Source organism: Apis florea, unplaced genomic scaffold, assembly GCF_048593485.1.
Source record: "Apis florea isolate Af1SG1 unplaced genomic scaffold, ASM4859348v1 contig_3772_pilon, whole genome shotgun sequence".
Taxonomy (NCBI): domain Eukaryota; kingdom Metazoa; phylum Arthropoda; class Insecta; order Hymenoptera; family Apidae; genus Apis; species Apis florea.
The window spans coordinates 5,619-27,155 of NW_028256845.1; the positions used below are offsets into that span (position 1 = coordinate 5,619).

General features: G+C 32.7%; 1 protein-coding gene and 1 long non-coding RNA gene across 2 annotated transcripts in view; one reads left to right on the forward strand and one right to left on the reverse strand.

Moving 5' to 3' along the window:
• Nucleotides 1-6,817: 6,817 nt before the first annotated feature.
• Nucleotides 6,818-21,537, reverse strand: part of LOC147656406 (uncharacterized) — an 82,782-nt gene continuing 68,062 nt past the window's right edge. Inside the window, exon 3 of the long non-coding RNA XR_015294496.1 lies at nt 6,818-7,043. This is a non-coding gene — a long non-coding RNA (uncharacterized LOC147656406). The remainder of the gene's footprint in view (nt 7,044-21,537) is intronic.
• Nucleotides 7,077-21,537, forward strand: part of LOC100867394 (lachesin) — a 60,747-nt gene continuing 46,286 nt past the window's right edge. The window contains exons 1-2 of the mRNA XM_031914920.2: nt 7,077-7,170; nt 18,315-18,475. Coding sequence (XP_031770780.2) covers nt 7,077-7,170; nt 18,315-18,475 — 255 coding nt within the window. The remainder of the gene's footprint in view (nt 7,171-18,314; nt 18,476-21,537) is intronic.

Genomic DNA, 21,537 nt, shown 5'->3' on the forward strand with positions numbered 1-21,537 from the left:
GTGGACTCATAAAAAACTTCTCAAGGTCAACTATATTTTTTTAAATGGCATCGTATACTTTTTGTAGCATCAATCGATGTATCGTAGTATTTTCTATAAAAAAGTACTATGTCATTTTTAGCAAAAAACCATTAGTTTAGAAGATATTAATTATCTTTTAAACTATACGTTTTTTACCATATATGGCTTAGTACTTTTTTATAGAGAATACTAAGGGACAACAACTGGTGTATTAAAAAATGTATAGTTCCATTTAAAAAAACCACATTCGCGTTTATAACTCCTTAACCCTTCTATTTATAAAAAAATGAACAGCAGCAGGAGGTGCCCCCCTCGAAACCAAGTAACTTTTATTCGAAACATTTTTTAATATCTCGAAAAATAAGCGAGATACATCGAAAAATGTCGATCGAACACTTGGAAATTTCCAAGAATTTGACGTCAGTTCCAAGAACTTTAAATATTCCAAGAATTTTAGAGAAGCCGAGAACTCGGCGTCATTTCCAGGAATTTCAGGGATTCCGAGAATTTGACGTCATTTCTTGGAAAAATTTTTCGATCGACCTCCTATCATGTCATGTTCTCCTAATACAAAGTCGCATTTTTGGACAAAAATTTTTCTTCAATCCCGGGGATTTCGTTATTCATTCTTTTTGTTAAATATCTCGTTTATTATTAACAATATCAAAAAAAGTTTGGAATAAGAGTTGAATGGTTTCGAAAGGGCTATAATCTGGTGACCCTATTTTTTTCGTGGGTGGACTCATAAAAAACTTCTCAAGGTCAACTATATTTTTTTAAATGGCATCGTATACTTTTTGTAGCATCAATCGATGTATCGTAGTATTTTCTATAAAAAAGTACTATGTCATTTTTAGCAAAAAACCATTAGTTTAGAAGATATTAATTATCTTTTAAACTATACGTTTTTTACCATATATGGCTTAGTACTTTTTTATAGAGAATACTAAGGGACAACAACTGGTGTATTAAAAAATGTATAGTTCCATTTAAAAAAACCACATTCGCGTTTATAACTCCTTAACCCTTCTATTTATAAAAAAATGAACAGCAGCAGGAGGTGCCCCCCTCGAAACCAAGTAACTTTTATTCGAAACATTTTTTAATATCTCGAAAAATAAGCGAGATACATCGAAAAATGTCGATCGAACACTTGGAAATTTCCAAGAATTTGACGTCATTTCTTGGAAAAGTTTTTCGATCGACCTCCTATCATGTCATGTTCTCCTAATACAAAGTCGCATTTTTGGACAAAAATTTTTCTTCAATCCCGGGGATTTCGTTATTCATTCTTTTTGTTAAATATCTCGTTTATTATTAACAATATCAAAAAAAGTTTGGAATAAGAGTTGAATGGTTTCGAAAGGGCTATAATCTGGTGACCCTATTTTTTTCGTGGGTGGACTCATAAAAAACTTCTCAAGGTCAACTATATTTTTTTAAATGGCATCGTATACTTTTTGTAGCATCAATCGATGTATCGTAGTATTTTCTATAAAAAAGTACTATGTCATTTTTAGCAAAAAACCATTAGTTTAGAAGATATTAATTATCTTTTAAACTATACGTTTTTTACCATATATGGCTTAGTACTTTTTTATAGAGAATACTAAGGGACAACAACTGGTGTATTAAAAAATGTATAGTTCCATTTAAAAAAACCACATTCGCGTTTATAACTCCTTAACCCTTCTATTTATAAAAAAATGAACAGCAGCAGGAGGTGCCCCCCTCGAAACCAAGTAACTTTTATTCGAAACATTTTTTAATATCTCGAAAAATAAGCGAGATACATCGAAAAATGTCGATCGAACACTTGGAAATTTCCAAGAATTTGACGTCAGTTCCAAGAACTTTAAATATTCCAAGAATTTTAGAGAAGCCGAGAACTCGGCGTCATTTCCAGGAATTTCAGGGATTCCGAGAATTTGACGTCATTTCTTGGAAAAATTTTTCGATCGACCTCCTATCATGTCATGTTCTCCTAATACAAAGTCGCATTTTTGGACAAAAATTTTTCTTCAATCCCGGGGATTTCGTTATTCATTCTTTTTGTTAAATATCTCGTTTATTATTAACAATATCAAAAAAAGTTTGGAATAAGAGTTGAATGGTTTCGAAAGGGCTATAATCTGGTGACCCTATTTTTTTCGTGGGTGGACTCATAAAAAACTTCTCAAGGTCAACTATATTTTTTTAAATGGCATCGTATACTTTTTGTAGCATCAATCGATGTATCGTAGTATTTTCTATAAAAAAGTACTATGTCATTTTTAGCAAAAAACCATTAGTTTAGAAGATATTAATTATCTTTTAAACTATACGTTTTTTACCTAATATGGCTTAGTACTTTTTTATAGAGAATACTAAGGGACAACAACTGGTGTATTAAAAAATGTATAGTTCCATTTAAAAAAACCACATTCGCGTTTATAACTCCTTAACCCTTCTATTTATAAAAAAATGAACAGCAGTAGGAGATGCCCCCCTCGAAACCAAGTAACTTTTATTCGAAACATTTTTTAATATCTCGAAAAATAAGCGAGATACATCGAAAAATGTCGATCGAACACTTGGAAATTTCCAAGAATTTGACGTCAGTTCCAAGAACTTTAAATATTCCAAGAATTTTAGAGAAGCCGAGAACTCGGCGTCATTTCCAGGAATTTCAGGGATTCCGAGAATTTGACGTCATTTCTTGGAAAAATTTTTCGATCGACCTCCTATCATGTCATGTTCTCCTAATACAAAGTCGCATTTTTGGACAAAAATTTCTTTTGTTCGATCCATTTGGAAGTTTCCACGAAATTAACGTCATTTCTAAGAATTTTGGAGATTCCGAGAATTCGACGTCATTTCTAAGAATTTCAGGGATTCCGAGAATTTGACGTCATTTCTTGGAAAAATTTTTCGATCGACCTCCTATCTTATCATGTTCTCCTAATACAAAGTCGCATTTTTGGACAAAATTTTTTCCTCGTTGCCGGAAATTTCGATATTCATCTTTTTTATTAAATATCTCCTTTATTATTCAAAATATCGAAAAATGTTTCGAATAAATGTTGAATGATTTCGAAAGAACTATAATCTGGTGCTCTCATTTTTTTCGTAGTTGGCTCCATAAAAAACTTCAGATAATTTTTTTTTTCAGAGAATTTTTTTTTTTTAAATGTTATCATATACTTTTTAGTGCATCGATGTATCGTGATATAAAAAATATTAAGCCATATAAGCTGAAAAAATTGTTAATTCTAATGATAATAAAATATAATTGAATATCTCTTAAATAAATAATTTTGTATAGTGTAATAGTGTTTTTTAAAGAATTATGTACTGTTTTTAATTATGCATTAAAAATATAGGAATCTTTATATACAACATTTAATTATCATGTAGCTTTTGTTTATTATTTTGAGAAGAAACATAATTATATGATATAATGGGATCCTTTTTGAAACTACATAACTTTTATTTAAAAAATTTTTTAATGTTTTAGAACGAGTGACGAAACGAGTGTGATATATCAGATTATATTATTGATACTCCCAGTATATTACATTAAATTACATTTATGTAGTCGTTTATTTTTATTTTATTAAAATATATTTCAGATTAATGTTGTAGTTTGGTTTCAGGAAAGTATTACTCTGATGTTTTTAATTTTTTCACAAGTAAACGTATCCAAGATTTATGGAAGTTAATTATATTTTCTTAAATAGAACCGTATGTTTTTTACCACATTAATAAATACAACTCGGTATTCTCCATAAAAAAGTACTGAGCCATTTATAGGAAAAAGCGTAACTTCTTAATTTGTGAAAGTTAGACATCGGTTAGACGGTCGGAAACCCCCCCAAAAAAAAAAAAATCGGAAACAGTTCGTCACGATCGAGAAGAAAGGGATTCCTCCTTTCTCGAAATCCCGACGAACGTTAAGCACGCATACGTTCGAGGAATAACACGATTCCACTTCCCTTTTCTTCGATCGACCATCCCCTTTCTCGGTTGCGGGGAAGAAGAGTTTGTTTCAACGACATCGGGAATAGTAGCACTCGCGGGAGAAAAGTGGACGTGTAAGAAAGGGTGAGGCGAGAAAACGTTTGAAGAAGGGTCAGAGGTGATCGGCGGCAATACTGGCAACGATGGCCACGGTGGTCGGATCCCCGTGGGATACGTGGGATAGCACGTTATTCGCTTGCGACTCCTTATACCCGAAGACACGACTCGACCCTTAACCCATCGAACCAACCGTCTGTCTCTGTTTTTCTTACACGCCCTCCACGTTTTTCCTCTCTCTTTTTTTTTTTTTTTTGGTTCCTTGCCCTCTGTGCTTCTCTCGATTTCCCCTCTGGAATGACTTTCTCCTTTTCCCACCCTCTATTTCTTTTCGCACGTTCTCTTAGCGCGAGTCTCACTGTTTCATGTTATATACCCGCTGTCCTTCTCGTGTTATACGATTGTCGGTAGTGGTGGATGGTCATAAACGTTTTCAACGTCTCCACGATCCACCTATGGTAGCTCGCAGCGACAATTATTGGCCACGAGCCACGTTGTTAAAATAACTGACGATTCTTGCTGACCACGTGCTCCTTGATGTCCGTTGACGTAAAGGGATGGAGGATCGTTATCATCGTTATCAAGGTTATCGCCGCGTTTCATCAACTTTTCGAATTTTCCTCCCTTGGTTTGGATCGATGAGATTAGAGGAATTGAGTAAGGGGGTTTGGTTTCGATTCTTTCTTGGTGTATGTGCAATCTTGTTTTGTTTCTCCTCTACTCTAAATTTTATTGAATTTTATCCGAGGAATTATTTATCGAGCTTTGCTTATGAATATATTCGAGTATTTAATAAAGAATTTTAATAAAGATTAAAACTTTGTTATATTTTTCTAGATGATGTTTAAATATTATATCAATATTTAAATTTTAAGGAAATAACGTATATTAAGGGAGAGCGAGTAAGAAAATAAAATAATTAATAAAACGTGATTTAGAACATGAATAAAAATTTAAACTTTCCTTGCATAAAAAAAATTAACATCGAATATATTTGTTTTTGTGAAATAATATTGCACGTACACAAAGTCTTGTCGAACACGTGTTTCTTAATAACCCTTGACGTAGAGATACGGAGGATCACTCGTTACTGTAACTTTCACCAACTTTCTGACTTTCTCACGACTGGTAGCTCGAAAAGTTTCAGAAATAAAGAAGTTTCGGTCGAGAAGGAAACACGAGTGCTCGCATTACTAACGGCTACGTAATTGCAGATGTGTCGAAACTGTGAACACGTTCGTTATGGTTCCTGCGGTGGTATTGAAAAACCCTGTTCGGTCGAAATTAACGACTCATCCGTAATTACTGCCAATTTTGAGGAAAATCTGATGAGATTAGTAGCAGCAACGTTACCAATTCCTCTTCCACGATTTACTTTTACGTATTCTTGATTCTAATAATTACTACGAATTTTTTACATCTATTATTACATCACTAATTAGTACATTAAAGAAAAGTAACGAATTTTATACATTGCCTTGAATAAAAGAAAGAATCGATCTTTGCTCTCCTTTCACGAACCTGTTAACACCATTTGCACCAACGGTGATCCCTAAAATATAAAATTTAGATATGTCTAGTTCCTCGACTCCGGCCACTGTGCCGAAGAAAGGATAAAATAACCACGGTTGATCGGGGATAATAAATCGATACTCGATTACAAAACGAAACACAGGTTCATCATCCGTCCCGGTCGAAAACTATTGACCCCCCATATTTTCTGAGCAAACGCCGCTCCAACTATTTACCCCTGGCACACCTGGTAAATCAATTTTTTTAAATCGATACCCCGCGTTTACTCTTCTCCTTCTTCCGCCTCGAACGTTTCAAAATATTTCTCCACCCGGTAAGTAATATTTATTCAATTTATCCCACGTATCCGTGAAACGGTACCCCATTCATCGTTCCCTTGCCTCTTAGTGCGATTTTCGAGGCGAATGCGGCACGGCACGAAACGAGAAAGAGGGGATGGAGAGGAGAGGGGGTGTATTTGAGAAGTATTTTGCCGGAATAACCACCCCTGCTATCCCCTGCTTCGTTAATGCGTGCAGAATTGCTGTGCTGCTCGTACCATTTGACCATTTAGTAATGTTTCGCGGCCGCTTAATGAATCCTGATAGATTCCCGCTAATATTTCGTTCGGTTCAATTTTGGCCCGGGCTCGGAGGGGTTCCGGCCGCCGAAAAGCCAACATTTGTTTCCGGTGAAATCGAGCACGATGGAATTGAATTATGGGCCGCGGTTCCTCTTTCGTGGGTGCCTATTTTTATCTTGTCTACGGAGGGATATTTTGAAATTTTTATATTTGCAACGAGTGGATTGAATTTTTTCAAGGAAGAGAAAGGATGGACGATAATCGGAAAAGATTTATTTTCTCGTTTGTCTTTCGAAGAAATTTTATCACGTTTATTAGATACACGATACGGTTTGATTTTTATTTTTTAAGAAAATAGGGGAGAAGATTTTTTTATATATGGAACGTCTTCTTTTCTCGACAAGATGATATATTTAATTTTTTAAATTGCATACAATTTATACAAAGATGTTTTACAAGAATGATATTAATTTAACGTCAATTGCTTAAATTTTAAATTTTCAACTTATTAAATTCTCGTCAAGTTAATCAAGTTAATAACGCTTGCAAGATTGAAAGTATTACTTCCGCGTGGGCGAAAAGGGTCTGAATCACACACGCTGGCCTATTTTCTCGAAAATGAAGAAAGACAGGCCCGGAGGGAGGGTAGAATTCTTCCTGCGGATCAAATTAGTGTTTGAATACGACGGATGGTCATTGAAATTACTCGGAATGTCCGTTTGCTCTCTGGAGAACGCTTACTCGACGGACATGGTCTATCGGGGGATCAATCTTGACGGTGGAAATTCGACGAAAAACAAATTGTTCCATCTGCTTCCTTCTATTCCAACCACCGCGTTGCATCAAAAAAGCTTCTTCTGCGGCTTGATATCTGTTGCATCGAAAGAATATTAATCGGACAGATATGCGTGTTTTACTTTGGATAGAGAAATTCTTACCTTGTGTTATGCCTCTTCTATGTAAAGTTAAAGAGATCATTTTAAATGGTGTTGTGCAACGTAATGTAATATCGAGGATTTAAGAAGGATTTAAGGAAAAGGAAAAATTGACAATTTAAACGAAAATTGCGAAAAAAATTTTATTCAATAAAAATCTTTTATCTCGACCTTACATGGCATTTTTATTATTTTAACACATCAATACATATATCGTTATACAAGGCTCCTTTTTTCAATAACTCGCATTTATCTCTCTCGTTGTACATTCGTCTAAAATGTTCTCCAGTTTTTATTAATACATTAGATTCTCATAAATTCTGACTTCTGACGTACAAAATTGCTACTAATCTTTTACAAAGAGAACGAAAAGATACGAGATATTTTTAAAGCGTAGTTAAATTAATAATACGTTATTATTACATCGAATAAATATAATATATGCGCAACATGGTTATAGGAATGATTTTTAACGCAATATATAAATGCACGTTTTAATACGCATCTCGAAATAAACGGGCGATTTGTGCCCGTTTAATAATTTTCCACGACAAACGGAACGGGGAGGGAGGGGTTTGAACGGCCCCTCATAAACGCCTGCGTGCCTATGGCGGATATTAAAATCGGTAAAAGAGCATCCTTGGAAGAGTCATGTGAAAAACTCATTAAAATCGTTGTCAACCGATTAAACCAAATAATAAGTGTTTGGACCGGTTCCGTTCGTTCGAATTAATTTTAATTGCAATTTGCCGGTGATACTGCCTTATCGATATTCATTATTTAAAGACATATTAATCGCCCCTCCACTTAATAGAAATGGCTGTTATTAATTTCAGGATTAATAATATCTCATCGGCATAAAATCTGTATTATCTCGGAAACAACCGTTGCATCGTTGATCTTCCATCAATTAATCAAAATGACAACTAAATATACATTTCTTCTCCAATATCGTATTCTATCTATCTTGCTAATTTAAATAGTTTAAATTATATTATAGGCGATGACAATAATCGTTATCAATGTAATTCCATTTTTTAATTTTGATACCAATGTATCAATGGATTCGTAAAAGAAAAAAAAAAAAAGGAAAGAATTGAGCGAATGAAAGGTGAATAAAATAATTCCCAATACCCAGAGTGGAATGTACACCGATAATCTCGCATATTCTTCATGCTACCCCCATACCCTGTACAAGTTTCGAGGGATTAAATCGTGGGTCGCAAAGTTGGATGGATAGTTTCGTGCGCCGTGGTATTACCCTTGTAAATTTTCGGATACACGTGGAAATACACCGTCGGAAAAACAAAAACGGCGTCACGTGTCACGTATGCATCGGTGGGCTAAGAAAAGTGGCAGTTTCGCGAATACGTGCGGAATATTCTGTGCCAATCAAATTGTGAGAACACATCCGTGCACGCTTGCAAATGCAAAACCGATACGAGTGCTAGAATTTTATTAAATGTATAAAAACTTCCTATCCCTCTCTCACGTACCATCTTCGAATATTTAAAATTTTTTCGATTACGTTCACATTATTCATCAATCTGAAACGGAGAGAAGTTCTTTCGTTTTCTCTGATTATTCCAGATTCGCTATCACAAAAAAAATTTTCCACGCAATTTCAAAACATTCCCAACTGCATACCTTCGTTTCAAATAAAAATATCTCGGTTTAATAAAAAAGAAAATTAATATTCTCAAGTTCGAGAATGTTCCTTTTTTTTTTTTTTTTTTTTTCTTTCGAAACATCGACAAACGAAGACGAATTTCACGATGAAAAAAAAAGGGGGGGGGGGGGATGTCTTTCGAGCAGTTTCTTCTTGACCGTTATTCCAGCTTACACAAGTTGCCAGCTGAGCCGGATAATCGCATTAACAATTACGCGCCGGTTCTACTGCGAGTTATCTAAATTGATTGCAAGAGTAATTGCATTCGCCGCCGAGGTTCCACCGCGTGAAATTAAAGCGCGCCGTTTTAAGCGTGTGCACATCGTCCATTGATATTTACACCTGTGCATTTCGGCCTCCCGTCAAATTTCCAGACTTCCTGCTGCGCTCGATGAACGCTCCAGACTCGTTGCTTTATGGATTATCGAGGAATTTTTTAATTTCGTGCATATTTAAACCGATTTAATTATTCGTTGTTGTTATTATTTGAACGTTAATCTTCTTCCCTCCCATTTACATATTGATGAATAAAAGTTATATTTCATTTTTGTTTCTAGTATCGTTTTTTCTTTTTTTTTTTTTGAATAACATCTATTATCATAATATGTTTGATGATTGAAAATTTTACTTGGACGGTATATAAAGGTATATTTTTTCAGATTGATCAAATGATATTGGAATATCATTGCGATTGGGAGCATAAAATTAGGGATTCAGGGTATCTCGAAACTGGTTCTGAGATAAATATTTATATTTAGTCGGATTCCGGAAACTATTTAAATAATAGAAACACCGGGGGAGTCGAAATTGCCAAGCGTAGTGCCACGATGCATTAAGAAGCGAGAATAAGGGAATGTCCGACAGAAAGTACTCGCAATTAAAGTTAATGGCCCACGTCTCGCTTCGAGCTTATATAATTGTAAGTGCTAATTACGTTAATCTATAGTCATCTGTTTTATTACAAATCTTCCCGTATCGTGCTCATTAAATTTTATACTCCCCCCATTTGTGTATCTCCCCTTTTGTTTTGATTTTTCACGCCGAAAGAAAATTGAAGAAAAATTTTAATCAAAATCCCGTCTCTTTTCAAGAAAACACGTTCACTATATACATATAGATAAATTATAGCAATCAAAGAACGACTCCTTTATTCGCATTATTGGAAACAAATTATTTCGTCAAATTTACTCAATTTCTGATCGATCTAAATATACATCTTTCAAAAAGATCTCCAACAACCCTTGAACAAAAATTACCACCATGAGATACGCACCTTCCTACGCACGCGCGCGTGCAATCCGTTCCAGGATCAACTCGAGAATCGCACGCGACAACGTAACAACCCGACCGTTTTCTCCGCGTTTCCAATTTCAAGTGGCTTCCTTTCTTTCCTTCGTCGAAGAAACTGAACCACTCCCCTCTCTCTCTCTCTCTCTCTCTCTCAGCGCGTTGCCAACAACAAACAGACCATCCCCCGCGTTGAAAGGCAGAGACGAGATGGAGAAGCGATGAGAGAAGAAGGAAAGGATGGGAGGAAACGATAAGAAAAGCCGTGAGATAGCGCGTAAGATATTCCAGGCGAGGTATGGCGGGTTCCTTATCCCTGGTATGAGAAAGAAATCTTTAAACGCGGCGCTTTGATTCATAGGTGGCCGCCTCGCCACTGAGGGACAGGGGAGAACGTGACCCGGCATCAAGTGCCCTATAAAATATTGCGGCCATGTAAATATCCTCGTAAAATTCAGTTCGGCCGGTCTTGCGCGCCGCATCGACCACGTTTTCTCGTCACGTCGTTGATACGATCGTCGATATTCTTTTGTCTGACAATGTTGTTCCGATCTGGGGATCGTGTAATTTCGGGGATGATTGAATAGAGAATAGGAAATAGAGAAGAGGTGTGTATTTGCCATCTTTGGTTAGAACGCCTGTAAAAAGTTTTTAGATATATTTGCAGAATTGTGATAATTTGTAGGATCGATGTTATGGAAACGTATAATATTCGTGGAACAACTTTTGAAGGGTTGATTTCAGAGGGATCGAAATCGAATGTGGCTAACAAAATTTTTGTAACTTTTTAATTCAATAAAATTGGTAATTTATTTGTTGTGATAATATGACGAGTGAACTGATTAGAAAGTGGAAATATATGTACATGATTTAAATGTATGTATATAGATTTATGAGCTTCAATATTTATATCGCCTTGGGAATTGTTTAAAACACGTATGGAAAACTAATTATGGAACATTGTAAGGTTCAATAATGAGACTGTGTTGTAATTTTCTGATACGATCTAATGATATAATACACATTTGATATTTAATGATGTTTTATAATAACCCGTTTTTGTTTTCCAAGAATAGTATTTGCTTTTTAACAAGAATCAAATAAATCATTTGCACAATTTTGCTTGAATAATGCCCGAACCTAGAAGCCTAAAAGCAAACAACTCGCGAAATAATTACAGCGAATCCTTTCACAAAACCAAAAATAAAAATCGATCCAATTTCAAACATCTCGAAATTTCATTTAAATCGCATGCGAATCTACCGTACAGGAGGAACTCTGTACAGAGTATAAACAAGAATCAATTTTCTCCTCGTTCAACTTTATAAACATTAGAATCCATCTCTCCAAAACATCCTCCCCTTCCTCTCTCCCCTACCTTCGAGTCTCTCTCCAATCATCGAATTCGAAACGTGAGTTTATACATTTTCGAACATTTTCAAAACATCTCGAGCAACAAATTTCCCTCTCCTTCCAATATTTAACAGAATTTCACAGAAATGTTTTAGAGATATCTTCCGTAATATTAACCCTGTTGCTACGAGATCGCGAGAAAGAATTTAATAAATTATCTCTTGAGAGAGTTGGCTTCGAAATTTCTAAATGTTGAATAATAAAAATTAAGCGATTTCATCCAGTGGGGGAGGGGGAGGGAGAAGTTGCGGCAGTTTTCGATTCCTCGTGTAAAGCTACGTCGGATGTCTCGATGAAATAAATTTTTACCCGGTGGCTCGGTCCAATGCGCTTCCGGCCACCGTGTATCCACCGAGTTCTCTCAACTTTGAAACGCGTGCTGTGTACGCGAATTTTGTGCAGCCGGCTGCATACCATCCCCTCGCGGGATCTTCAGGGCCCCAATCAAAAAGTTTCCTGATTCATTGAAATTTTCATTGCGAACTTTTTCGCAAGAAACACTCTTGAAAAGGAACGTTTCTCACGTTGTATCTCCAGTCTTGCCGCATGTTTTTACCTAGGATGTTGCAAGTATGCTTATATTTTTTTCCATAAAATTTGATTTCGTAATTTTATTTTAAATTTTCGAGCTTTTTTTTTTTTAGTAAAATTACAAAAGTGTATAAATGGTTGAAGTACAATTATATGTAATAAAAAGAGAAACTACGACGTGGAGAGAGTATGTTGAAAAATTCTTGTATTAAATGTGTCGCTTCAATTAACATTTGTTTATGAATTGCTAAGTAATCGAACACTATTCCTTGTTGGATGCGATAAATTGATTGGAAATTTATATATTTGTGGGAAAATAAATCGAAACGAATGATAACTTATTTCAGTCGGGGGAAAAAAAATGTCAAATCGAGGAGAGGGTTTGTAATGAGGACCGAAATTGAGTAAACGATCGAGATCGAACGTAGTAATTGTTGGTTTAAGAATTCGTGGCTTGTATTTAGTTAAGTAAATATCAACGTAATTTGATTTGCCAACGAATTCTTTTAGTTTGTGCTGAACTATAAATAAAGTAAAAAAGAAATTTAACGATTTAAAAATATTAACCGAGTAGCAAGCAGTGAAATAAAAATAGAAGATAAACTAAATAAAATCAATAGATTTAAATGTGAAATAGTTTGAAAATGAATAAATTTAATTTTCTTATTCGTGAAAAGTAATATCTATTTGAAGAAATATAATCAAAAATTTTTAAGATGAAAGAATAATAAAATTCTTTGCGTTATTTTTACTTGTGTTAAAGATATTCAAACATAAAATTCTCCTTCTCAAAATTAAGAAAATTGTAATTCGATTTTCATTCTGGACTAATTTTGTACTTTGAGCATTTCAAATTCGACAAAAAGGTACAATTATGCAACAATACAGATAAGATCCTCATTGTTTAAGAGTGCGCTATTTCTCTATATCGCGAATTCAGCTATACAAATATTGGAAATGATTTTTAGAGTTGAAAGAGTTTTTAATGGTTGCGTTCTTTCATACGAACTGTCATAAACTGCTGACCCGCACTCACGTAAATGACATTTGATATTTCAGGAAACCTTTCCCATTTATTTTTCCCTTATCTTTCGCGTGCATTTGTAAAAAAAAAAAAAAAAAAAAAATTATCTGTCATCTTTCGGAAAAATTTGAAATGATCCGACAGAATCTCTGATACGATCGAATCCTTGAACGTGTTTTGTAATAAATTACAAAAAAAAGAGAAAGAGAGAGAGATAATAAAAAGTCAAAACAAACACAAATTCACAACGTAATTTTTACACGTAATACAAATCATATAATCGAAAGAAATAAATTTAAGAATCAAAAAATCATTCTTAAATACACATTCTTCTTCGTTAACACTCGACCAACCTAGAAATCCCAATTCAAGATAAAAGATATTTACATACAATTTCCCTCGATTTTCTCTCTCTTCCTTTTACCAGAATAATGTCAAAAAAAGAAAATCCTGAAATACGATAAACAGCCAGCCGAGTTCTCAGTAACACGATTTCCCACGAATTACACTATATTCATATTCGAGGGAAATCTCACGCGGCAAAAAGTCACGCCATACCATAATGCAACCGCTTCTCTTGTTTCTTGTTGGCCTGTATCGCGGCGAGCCAGTCGTCGCGATGGTATAAATTCGAATTCCGCGGGTTTCGCGTTTTTCCTTCGGAAGATGTGGAAAAGGAATCAGTTTCTTCGCGAAGCGGCGTTTTATTGAGCGCGCCCTTTATTTCGCCCCGGCTCACCCCGGGTGATATATACTCGATTGCATAACTGTCGTTCCACCTGTGTTGGAGATACCATGAGGGGGGGGGGCTTACGTCTAATTTTTCATTGTAATACGATTTACGGAAACTTCTCAATGCGCCGCCCCACTACCGCGTAACTGGGACAAGCTGTATTTTTTAAAACGATGGGGAAGGCGTCGTGGGACAAGATGAAATTGCGTACCGTGATACATACGTTCCGGAATTAATTTTACACCTCTTTTCGTGGATCGGACAATTTAAAATGAAATTTTATTCTTTTCAAATGATAATAGAGACAAGTGTTTCCATTTTTTTTTTTTTTTTTTTATAATATGCTTGCAAAGATTTGAAGGATTTATTTTCAGTCGATCGATGGTAAGAAAATTTGGAAATATTTCTGTTCTTTTTTTGTTTTCACGCTTGACTGGAAATTGAAATCGAATACAGTAGAAACGTACGAAAGGGAAATTGATACAAATTTTAATAAAAAAAAAAAAAAAACTCGAAATGTAACGTTTTCATTTTACAATTTACTCGTCCATTTTCATATAAAATTCGTTTACACGAAATGTGTAGTTAATTCGATTCTGCATGAAATGTGCAATATCTTATCGCGCGCGGTAGAAAATAGTTAATTCCACGAAATTTCTGCATGAATATGCGCATATATTTATTTCATAATCGAAAGGAATACTCACTTTGTAACAACAAACCAAGAGTTTGAGGAAAAATATGATGAAACAATGGGAAGGATATGAATAAAATGTTAATCAAAGGTTGGACATTTAAAGAAAAGTTTAGTTTCAAAATTAAAATTGATCGAAAATTTATTTTTCGCTTGTTTTTTAATAGTTTTAAATCTTAATAATTAACAAAAAAAAATTTGTAGAGATTTTTTATTATACGACAAATATCGTAATTAAAGTGTATAGGATTTAAAATATATCGTGAGAAGAAACGAAAAAAATCGTCACTTCAATAAAATAGATAGGAATAATTTCATAATTTGCAAAATCGTGGATTAATTCGATACTTTTATTAATTTTATCAATATAATAAGTATTCACCGGTTATTAAATTTATTTGAATTCCCATATTTTTCGATTATTTTACATTTAAAGTTTTATTTGACATATATTTATTTTAACCAAAACGTTTATTTTAAAAATCCGCTATTTTCTTCCCACATTTTCACAACACCGCCATTTGGCAATAAAACGATAAGATAAAACAAACGAATTTTAACGAGAAGTTATTCCCAAAATAAATAAATAAATAAATAAATACGTAAAAATGAATATTGAATTAAAAGCCCGTGTAACTTTATCGGTACCCGATATTTTGTTTCTTGTTATCGAATATATGGCTCGCGAATACATTATTGAGAAAATATTGGTGGCGTGTTGTGTATCAGCCTGGTGGATTAACAATTACCGAATCCATAGGCATGTATATCGATTGGGAAGAACATTTTTCGTGTCAATAATTTTGAAAAGCAGTTGCTCGACGAACGAGTGAAAGGTAAATTATTCGTCGTACTTTCACCCCCTGAATTTTACATGTATTCACTGGAAAATGCGGTAATTTAATTCCATCATAAAATGTGCATTCATTTCAACTTTCATTACAATTTTCACTTATCGTCGACACTCACTTGTGTTTATTAACTTTTCGTGGAATTCAATATCGATATTAAATTAATAATATAGAAATACAAGGATCGAATGTTGCGATACCGATAAACATTTGTTCGAGAAAAAAAATTAATTAAAATTTTTCAACAATAGTTTTGTTTTCTTTCTTTTTTTAATAATTCAAAGTTTAGATATTTCGTATTTCTTTTTCTTTTCATTCTTCCTAAAAGAATTATTTATCTTAAAGATATATATTCGTTCCTTATTCTTTATCTTTTTTAAAAACAATTTTTAAATATGCTTTTAAAAACTTACGTGAAAACTCTCTATCTCTTCTCTTCATTTATTTACTACTACCATCATTTTAGATTTTGATACGATATAATGCTTCAACGATAGTAAGATTTTAATAAAGCATCGCTCATAATCCCATAATAATAGAAGAGAAAGAGAAAGAAAAAGCGAAAAGTAACGATTATCACAGCGAATGCTTTAATCCATAACCCTGAACATTAGTTATGCGAATACTTATCTCCACTACTTTTTTACAATGAACGTTTCCTCCTGTAAATTTAATCCATTCCATCCTTTAAAATTTTAAAGGATGGATCTTTGGTTCTTTTAATTCCAAGTATACATTTCGTGAATTTCAATTATAAATGACACGTGAAACATTTCGACCACCAATATCCAAAAATCTAATCATATTATATTCGACTATTAGGACTTTGAATGATTTTGAAAACATTGCGAAAAATCGTGTTGAAATCATTACCAAATTGGAGCTATTTGCTTACAAAAAAAAAAAAAAGGAAAAGGAAAAAAGAAAAGAAAGAAGCGTTTCCTTAGAGATAGTAGAATTCCCTTTAAGGTAGAAGATAAAATGAAAATCTCGAGGAACAGAATTTTCCTTGCTGCTCTGTACCAAGGAAGATAAAGCATCCGAAGTGTGCGCCAGTAAAACTTTTCGACGTTGCTTGCTTTGCAGATAACATTCTCTTAAGAAACCTGATGTCTCTGAAAATTAGACTCCTCTTCGTTTATGCTCGACGTCATTTTTCCTCGTGGTTAATTATTATTGAGTTCGTGAAAATATTCTATCGCTTCTTCTTTATTATGAAAAATTTTCTTATCTATTATAACGAAAAGATTCTGAAATGTATTGTACGAACGAAATTGAATGAATTATAAAATAATTTTAATAATCAATTTAGAAGTTAGAAAATTTTTTCTCGTGAAAATTTTAATTGAAACTTCTTATTTCAGTTGTTAATTAATATTTTCGTCAATTTTTTTTTATCTGTATTTTATTTCCGTAATAAAGTAGAAAATTTATCAGAGAATTTTAAATATTTTTTTTATTCCTTTTCTTTAATGGTATATTAATATTGCTAATAAAAGTAGAGAGCAAAACGTGGTCCGAGATTAATCTCTTGTTGAGATTTTAAAGTTACTCGAATATCCCTTTTAATTAAACGTTAACTTCTTTAAACTAGATTAAAAAGGCACTACCTTTTCGAATAAAGTAAATGCATACTTTGCTTTATGAAATTAAAATGTCTTCTTTTTCTACATTTAAAATAGAGGGATAAATGTCAAAACATAGAAAGGATTAAGCCACTCTCTATTTTATAGTTACTTTTGTACTTTTTACTATAGAAAATAAAATTTTTGAAGAGACACGCAAACGAATAAAAATGGGGAAAGCTATCTAAACGTGTGTGACACACGTGGTATATTGGAGGGAATCAAGTGCTGAAATCGACACGAAACCAATTTAAGACATTAATCTCCTGTATGGCTATATGCATCCTGACTTCAAAACAAGTTTTTCTTTTTTTTTCTTTTTTTTTTTTTTTTAGCGATTCGAGCAAAAAGTCAATCCCTTTCACAATACGCGGTTTAGTCGTTTTATATAGGTATTGGCTTTTATTATATCCATTCATCCTATTTTTGAGACTTTCGAGCCAGTGTTGAACGCCACTGCCTCTTCGCTTTTCACTTTTTCTTCCATTTTATTTTTTTTATTTCAATAAATATATTTTACATTCAGTGCCAATTATTGAAATTAAACGTCAATGAATAAGAAAATAATCGTTATAAGCAATATTTCTCGAGAGAAAAACACGCAAGTACTTGTCCGTCGTTTAACTTTACTTTAAAAACTCGATTGAATCGTATTAAAATTAGGAAAAATTTAAACCGCTATAACTCGGAAGATAATGACTTTTGATCAACGAATGAAAGATCGTTAGAAGCGCGGAACCTTCCCCTTTAAAACGCTTTTTCGTTCATCTCGATACGACTTCCGGTTCTCGAGATATCGTCGTGTAAAGGAAACGGTAATTTTTAATCGTTTACTATCTGCCTCTTTGTCGCTTATTCGGATCTCTCGCTCGCACCTCGTCTCACTGACCCATCCCAAACTGCAGACGAGTGACAGACGCGATTCCTGGAAAAACGTAGTACGCAATTTCAGGGGAAAAAATATAGGTCAGTGGGTCGGAGATCCATTCATAATTTCTGCGCAACGTCAAGCGGCATGGAAACTTTGAATCCTCATATCTCGGCAACCAATTGAGATATCGAGATGAAACAAAAAGGGGCTTCAATTGCACGGTTTCCTCTATTTTCTAACTACGTTTCGATGATCAAATTTTTTAATTTTTTCTCACGAATTTTTTACACGAAAATTTTACAAATTTCCATTCAATGCAATATAATTTTTCACGACCATAAACGATTTACTTTGTATACAAAGTATACAAAGATACTTGTACAAAATTAAATGTTAATTTCACACTTTTATCGTGCACACAACGTTATAATGAATTCATCCTATCAATGAAACGCGAAAAGATTCAACAGTCTATCTAATAAAACAATCATCTGTTTTGAATGTTTCAGTGACGGGACTCGAGCCAGACTTCGTATACCCGTTGGAGAACTTAACGATCTCGCAGGGTCGAGACGCAACCTTCACCTGCGTGGTGAGCAACCTCGGTGGATACCGGGTGAGTCCTTCCTCCTCCGTGAGCGGAGATCACTCTGGCGGCGCCAAGGCCCGGGTAACTATTTTACCATTTACCTGTGTCCGCCTGTAATGGACTACCCTTATCTACTACTACTACCTACTACTACTACTACTACTACCATCACTACTACTATTACTACTACTGCACTACTTATATGCGCGTGTGCCTGCACCTCACAGCACTGCATTTAACTGCACCATTGCCAGCTATGAAAAAGAAAACTACCGCAGCAGCCGCCACCATCACCAAGCATCTCTCTCTCTCTCTGTACGATATCCATTTTCACCCATCAACCGATAGATATATATATATAACGTGATCAGCCCGCGTCACTTCAACTTTTCGACCGTAATTCTTTTAATTTTCGTTTCTTTCCTCGGGCGCGATTCCTTCCTCCTCTCTTCTTCGTTCATTTTCCCAAACCCTTTATATCTTTTCGAAAAATGATTCCTATTCGAGAAAAAGAAAAAAGAAATCGCAGATATACGTATTTACATACATACAGAACGAAAAGGGAAAAAAAACGAGAGAAAAAAAATAGCTTAGAGAATAGCTTGCGAGAAACTTGTGCATATTATTATAATCTACCATTGTGTGTGTATATATATATATATAGGACGAAAACCGTAACACGAGACTAATCGTAGTTAAGCGTTCGGCTCGTTCGCTTCGAGGGGGACATTCCCAGTGCCAGTACATTTAGTAGCTATAAATGCAGATTTAATTTGTATTTAATATCTGTATTTAATTATTTTTATTAAAATTATTTATATATATTTCCATTAACTAATTAATATCAAAATGATTGTGGGTATAACGTTCTGACTAATAATACATAATTAAATTTTTTAATTTTAAGTCTTTAACATGATATAACCTTTTTCATAATCTTTCATATTTATAATTCTTATTTATTAATATAAATTAATAAAAGGAATTGGATTTCGATGATCGTGAAAAATCGATGCGAACTTGCCTTCAATCGCTACTACTAGGTATCGATATCAAGCATGTTACTTAGCTTATTAATGGATTGTTTCACAGTAAATCTATTTTTTTTTTTACAATAATATTAACTAGACAGTTAATACAAAATATAAAATTTAAAATCTGAAAAAAAAATAGCATTACCTTTGAAACAGTCTGACATATTAAAAAATAGCGGTAGCTTGGAAGTAGATTATGCAAAATTGAAAATTAGTAAAATCAAATGCTTCTCTCTACAAGTATCATTAGATAAAACAATAGTTGTTTTTTCTATATTTTAGCATTAATTGCAAACATATGATAAAAATATTTCGACAAGCTTGTATCGATGTCCGATTATTAAATTCAGAATTCCATATTAACATTCCATATTAACATTACTAACTAACATTACTAACTAACATTGCTAACTAACATTGCTAACTAACATTGCTAACTAACATTACTAACTAACATTGCTAACTAACATTACTAACTAACGTTACTAACTAACATTACTAACTTTTTCTTATAAATAGATAATAATTAAATATCTCAATTTTCCCGTGAGTACTTTCGTAAATATTTGGTTAATATTCGCTTAATTACATAATCGATTATAATCAAATATTAAATATTATATATAATAATGTATATTATTTAAATTAAATAATATAAAATTACATATATAAAATTACATAATATCCTAAGTATTTATTTATAATAAAATATTTCTAAAAAATTTTAAAAAAATAAATCTGTAAATACTAGATAATAGATTTGGGAATAGATATAAATTAGAAGATAAAAAAAAAAAATATTGAAACGTGATAACGATTGGACAATAAATAACTATTTCTGAAGAATCATAACGATATTTAACAATACATTGAATACAATGAAATTTCTTCTTTTGCTTAATTTATAATATGAAATTTTAATTAAATTGATGCTGATCAAATTTTGTAAAATTTGTATTTTATCGGGTTGCTATATCATACGTGATATATTCCATATTTTATTTCTGTCGGAAAAAAACGTAATACTCTAGAGAAATCAGCACAATGTATTTTTCACACGATATAGGTTTTTCACACATATACGCGTTGAAAGTCAAATTGTATTCATTCATTCATTTTTTTTTCTATGCTTTCGATATCATTATTCGCATGACATATTTTATTACATTGTTTCTATAACTTAATATTTTACGGATATATTTTCAACAAATATTTAATGGACATAAATTATTATCAAATAAAATAATATCAAATTCAACAAGTTATGTTTATCGAAGAAATTTAAAACGTTATATACGTTTCAATATTTATTAATTATATTTTAAAATTTGTGTTAAAATATTATTAAATTTTAATTCATTTGGTAAATTATTAAATGATATCTAATAGATTAATATTTATATAAAATGTAAATATCAGATTTTTTATTTAAAATTTTTTAAAAAATTTAAGGAAAATTACAGGGTCTTAATTATAAAAATAGCTTATTTTTTTTTTCTTGTTTTTATTACAAAATATAAATTTCTATACAAAAAAACTTTGCAATAAAAAATATTTTACAATAATATTCTATATTACAAAATACATAACAAATATACAATATTAATGAAAAAAAATTAAATACAATTGGAATTGTTATTAAGAGAATTATTTCGATATAATGTTTTGCTCGATTACCTCACACAAACAAAAGTGATAATAGTTTCATAAATGAAACTCCAGAAAATATATTTGACACTTTTACGATCCCACTTGTTGAATTCTTACTACAGGCAAGAGAGAATATTTCTTTCTAAAAGATTTTCACCAAAAGTTAGCCTACAGACTTTAATTAAGCTTTAGAAACCTAAACTTTATAAATAAATTCTTTTTACCAATGGAGTTCACGATTCTATTTCTATTTCATTTCATTTACAGCTCAAACAAACAAAATTCGAATAAATTTTCATTTATTTTGTTAATAGTTAACGTATTATTGATAATCAAGCAATTCATTATTCAAAGATTCGATTATTCAAAGAGCTATAAATACTTTATCAATTTCAGAATGGATTAGAATTATTAACGTTTATTGTGATTAATTATTGATAATAATTAATAAGATTCAAA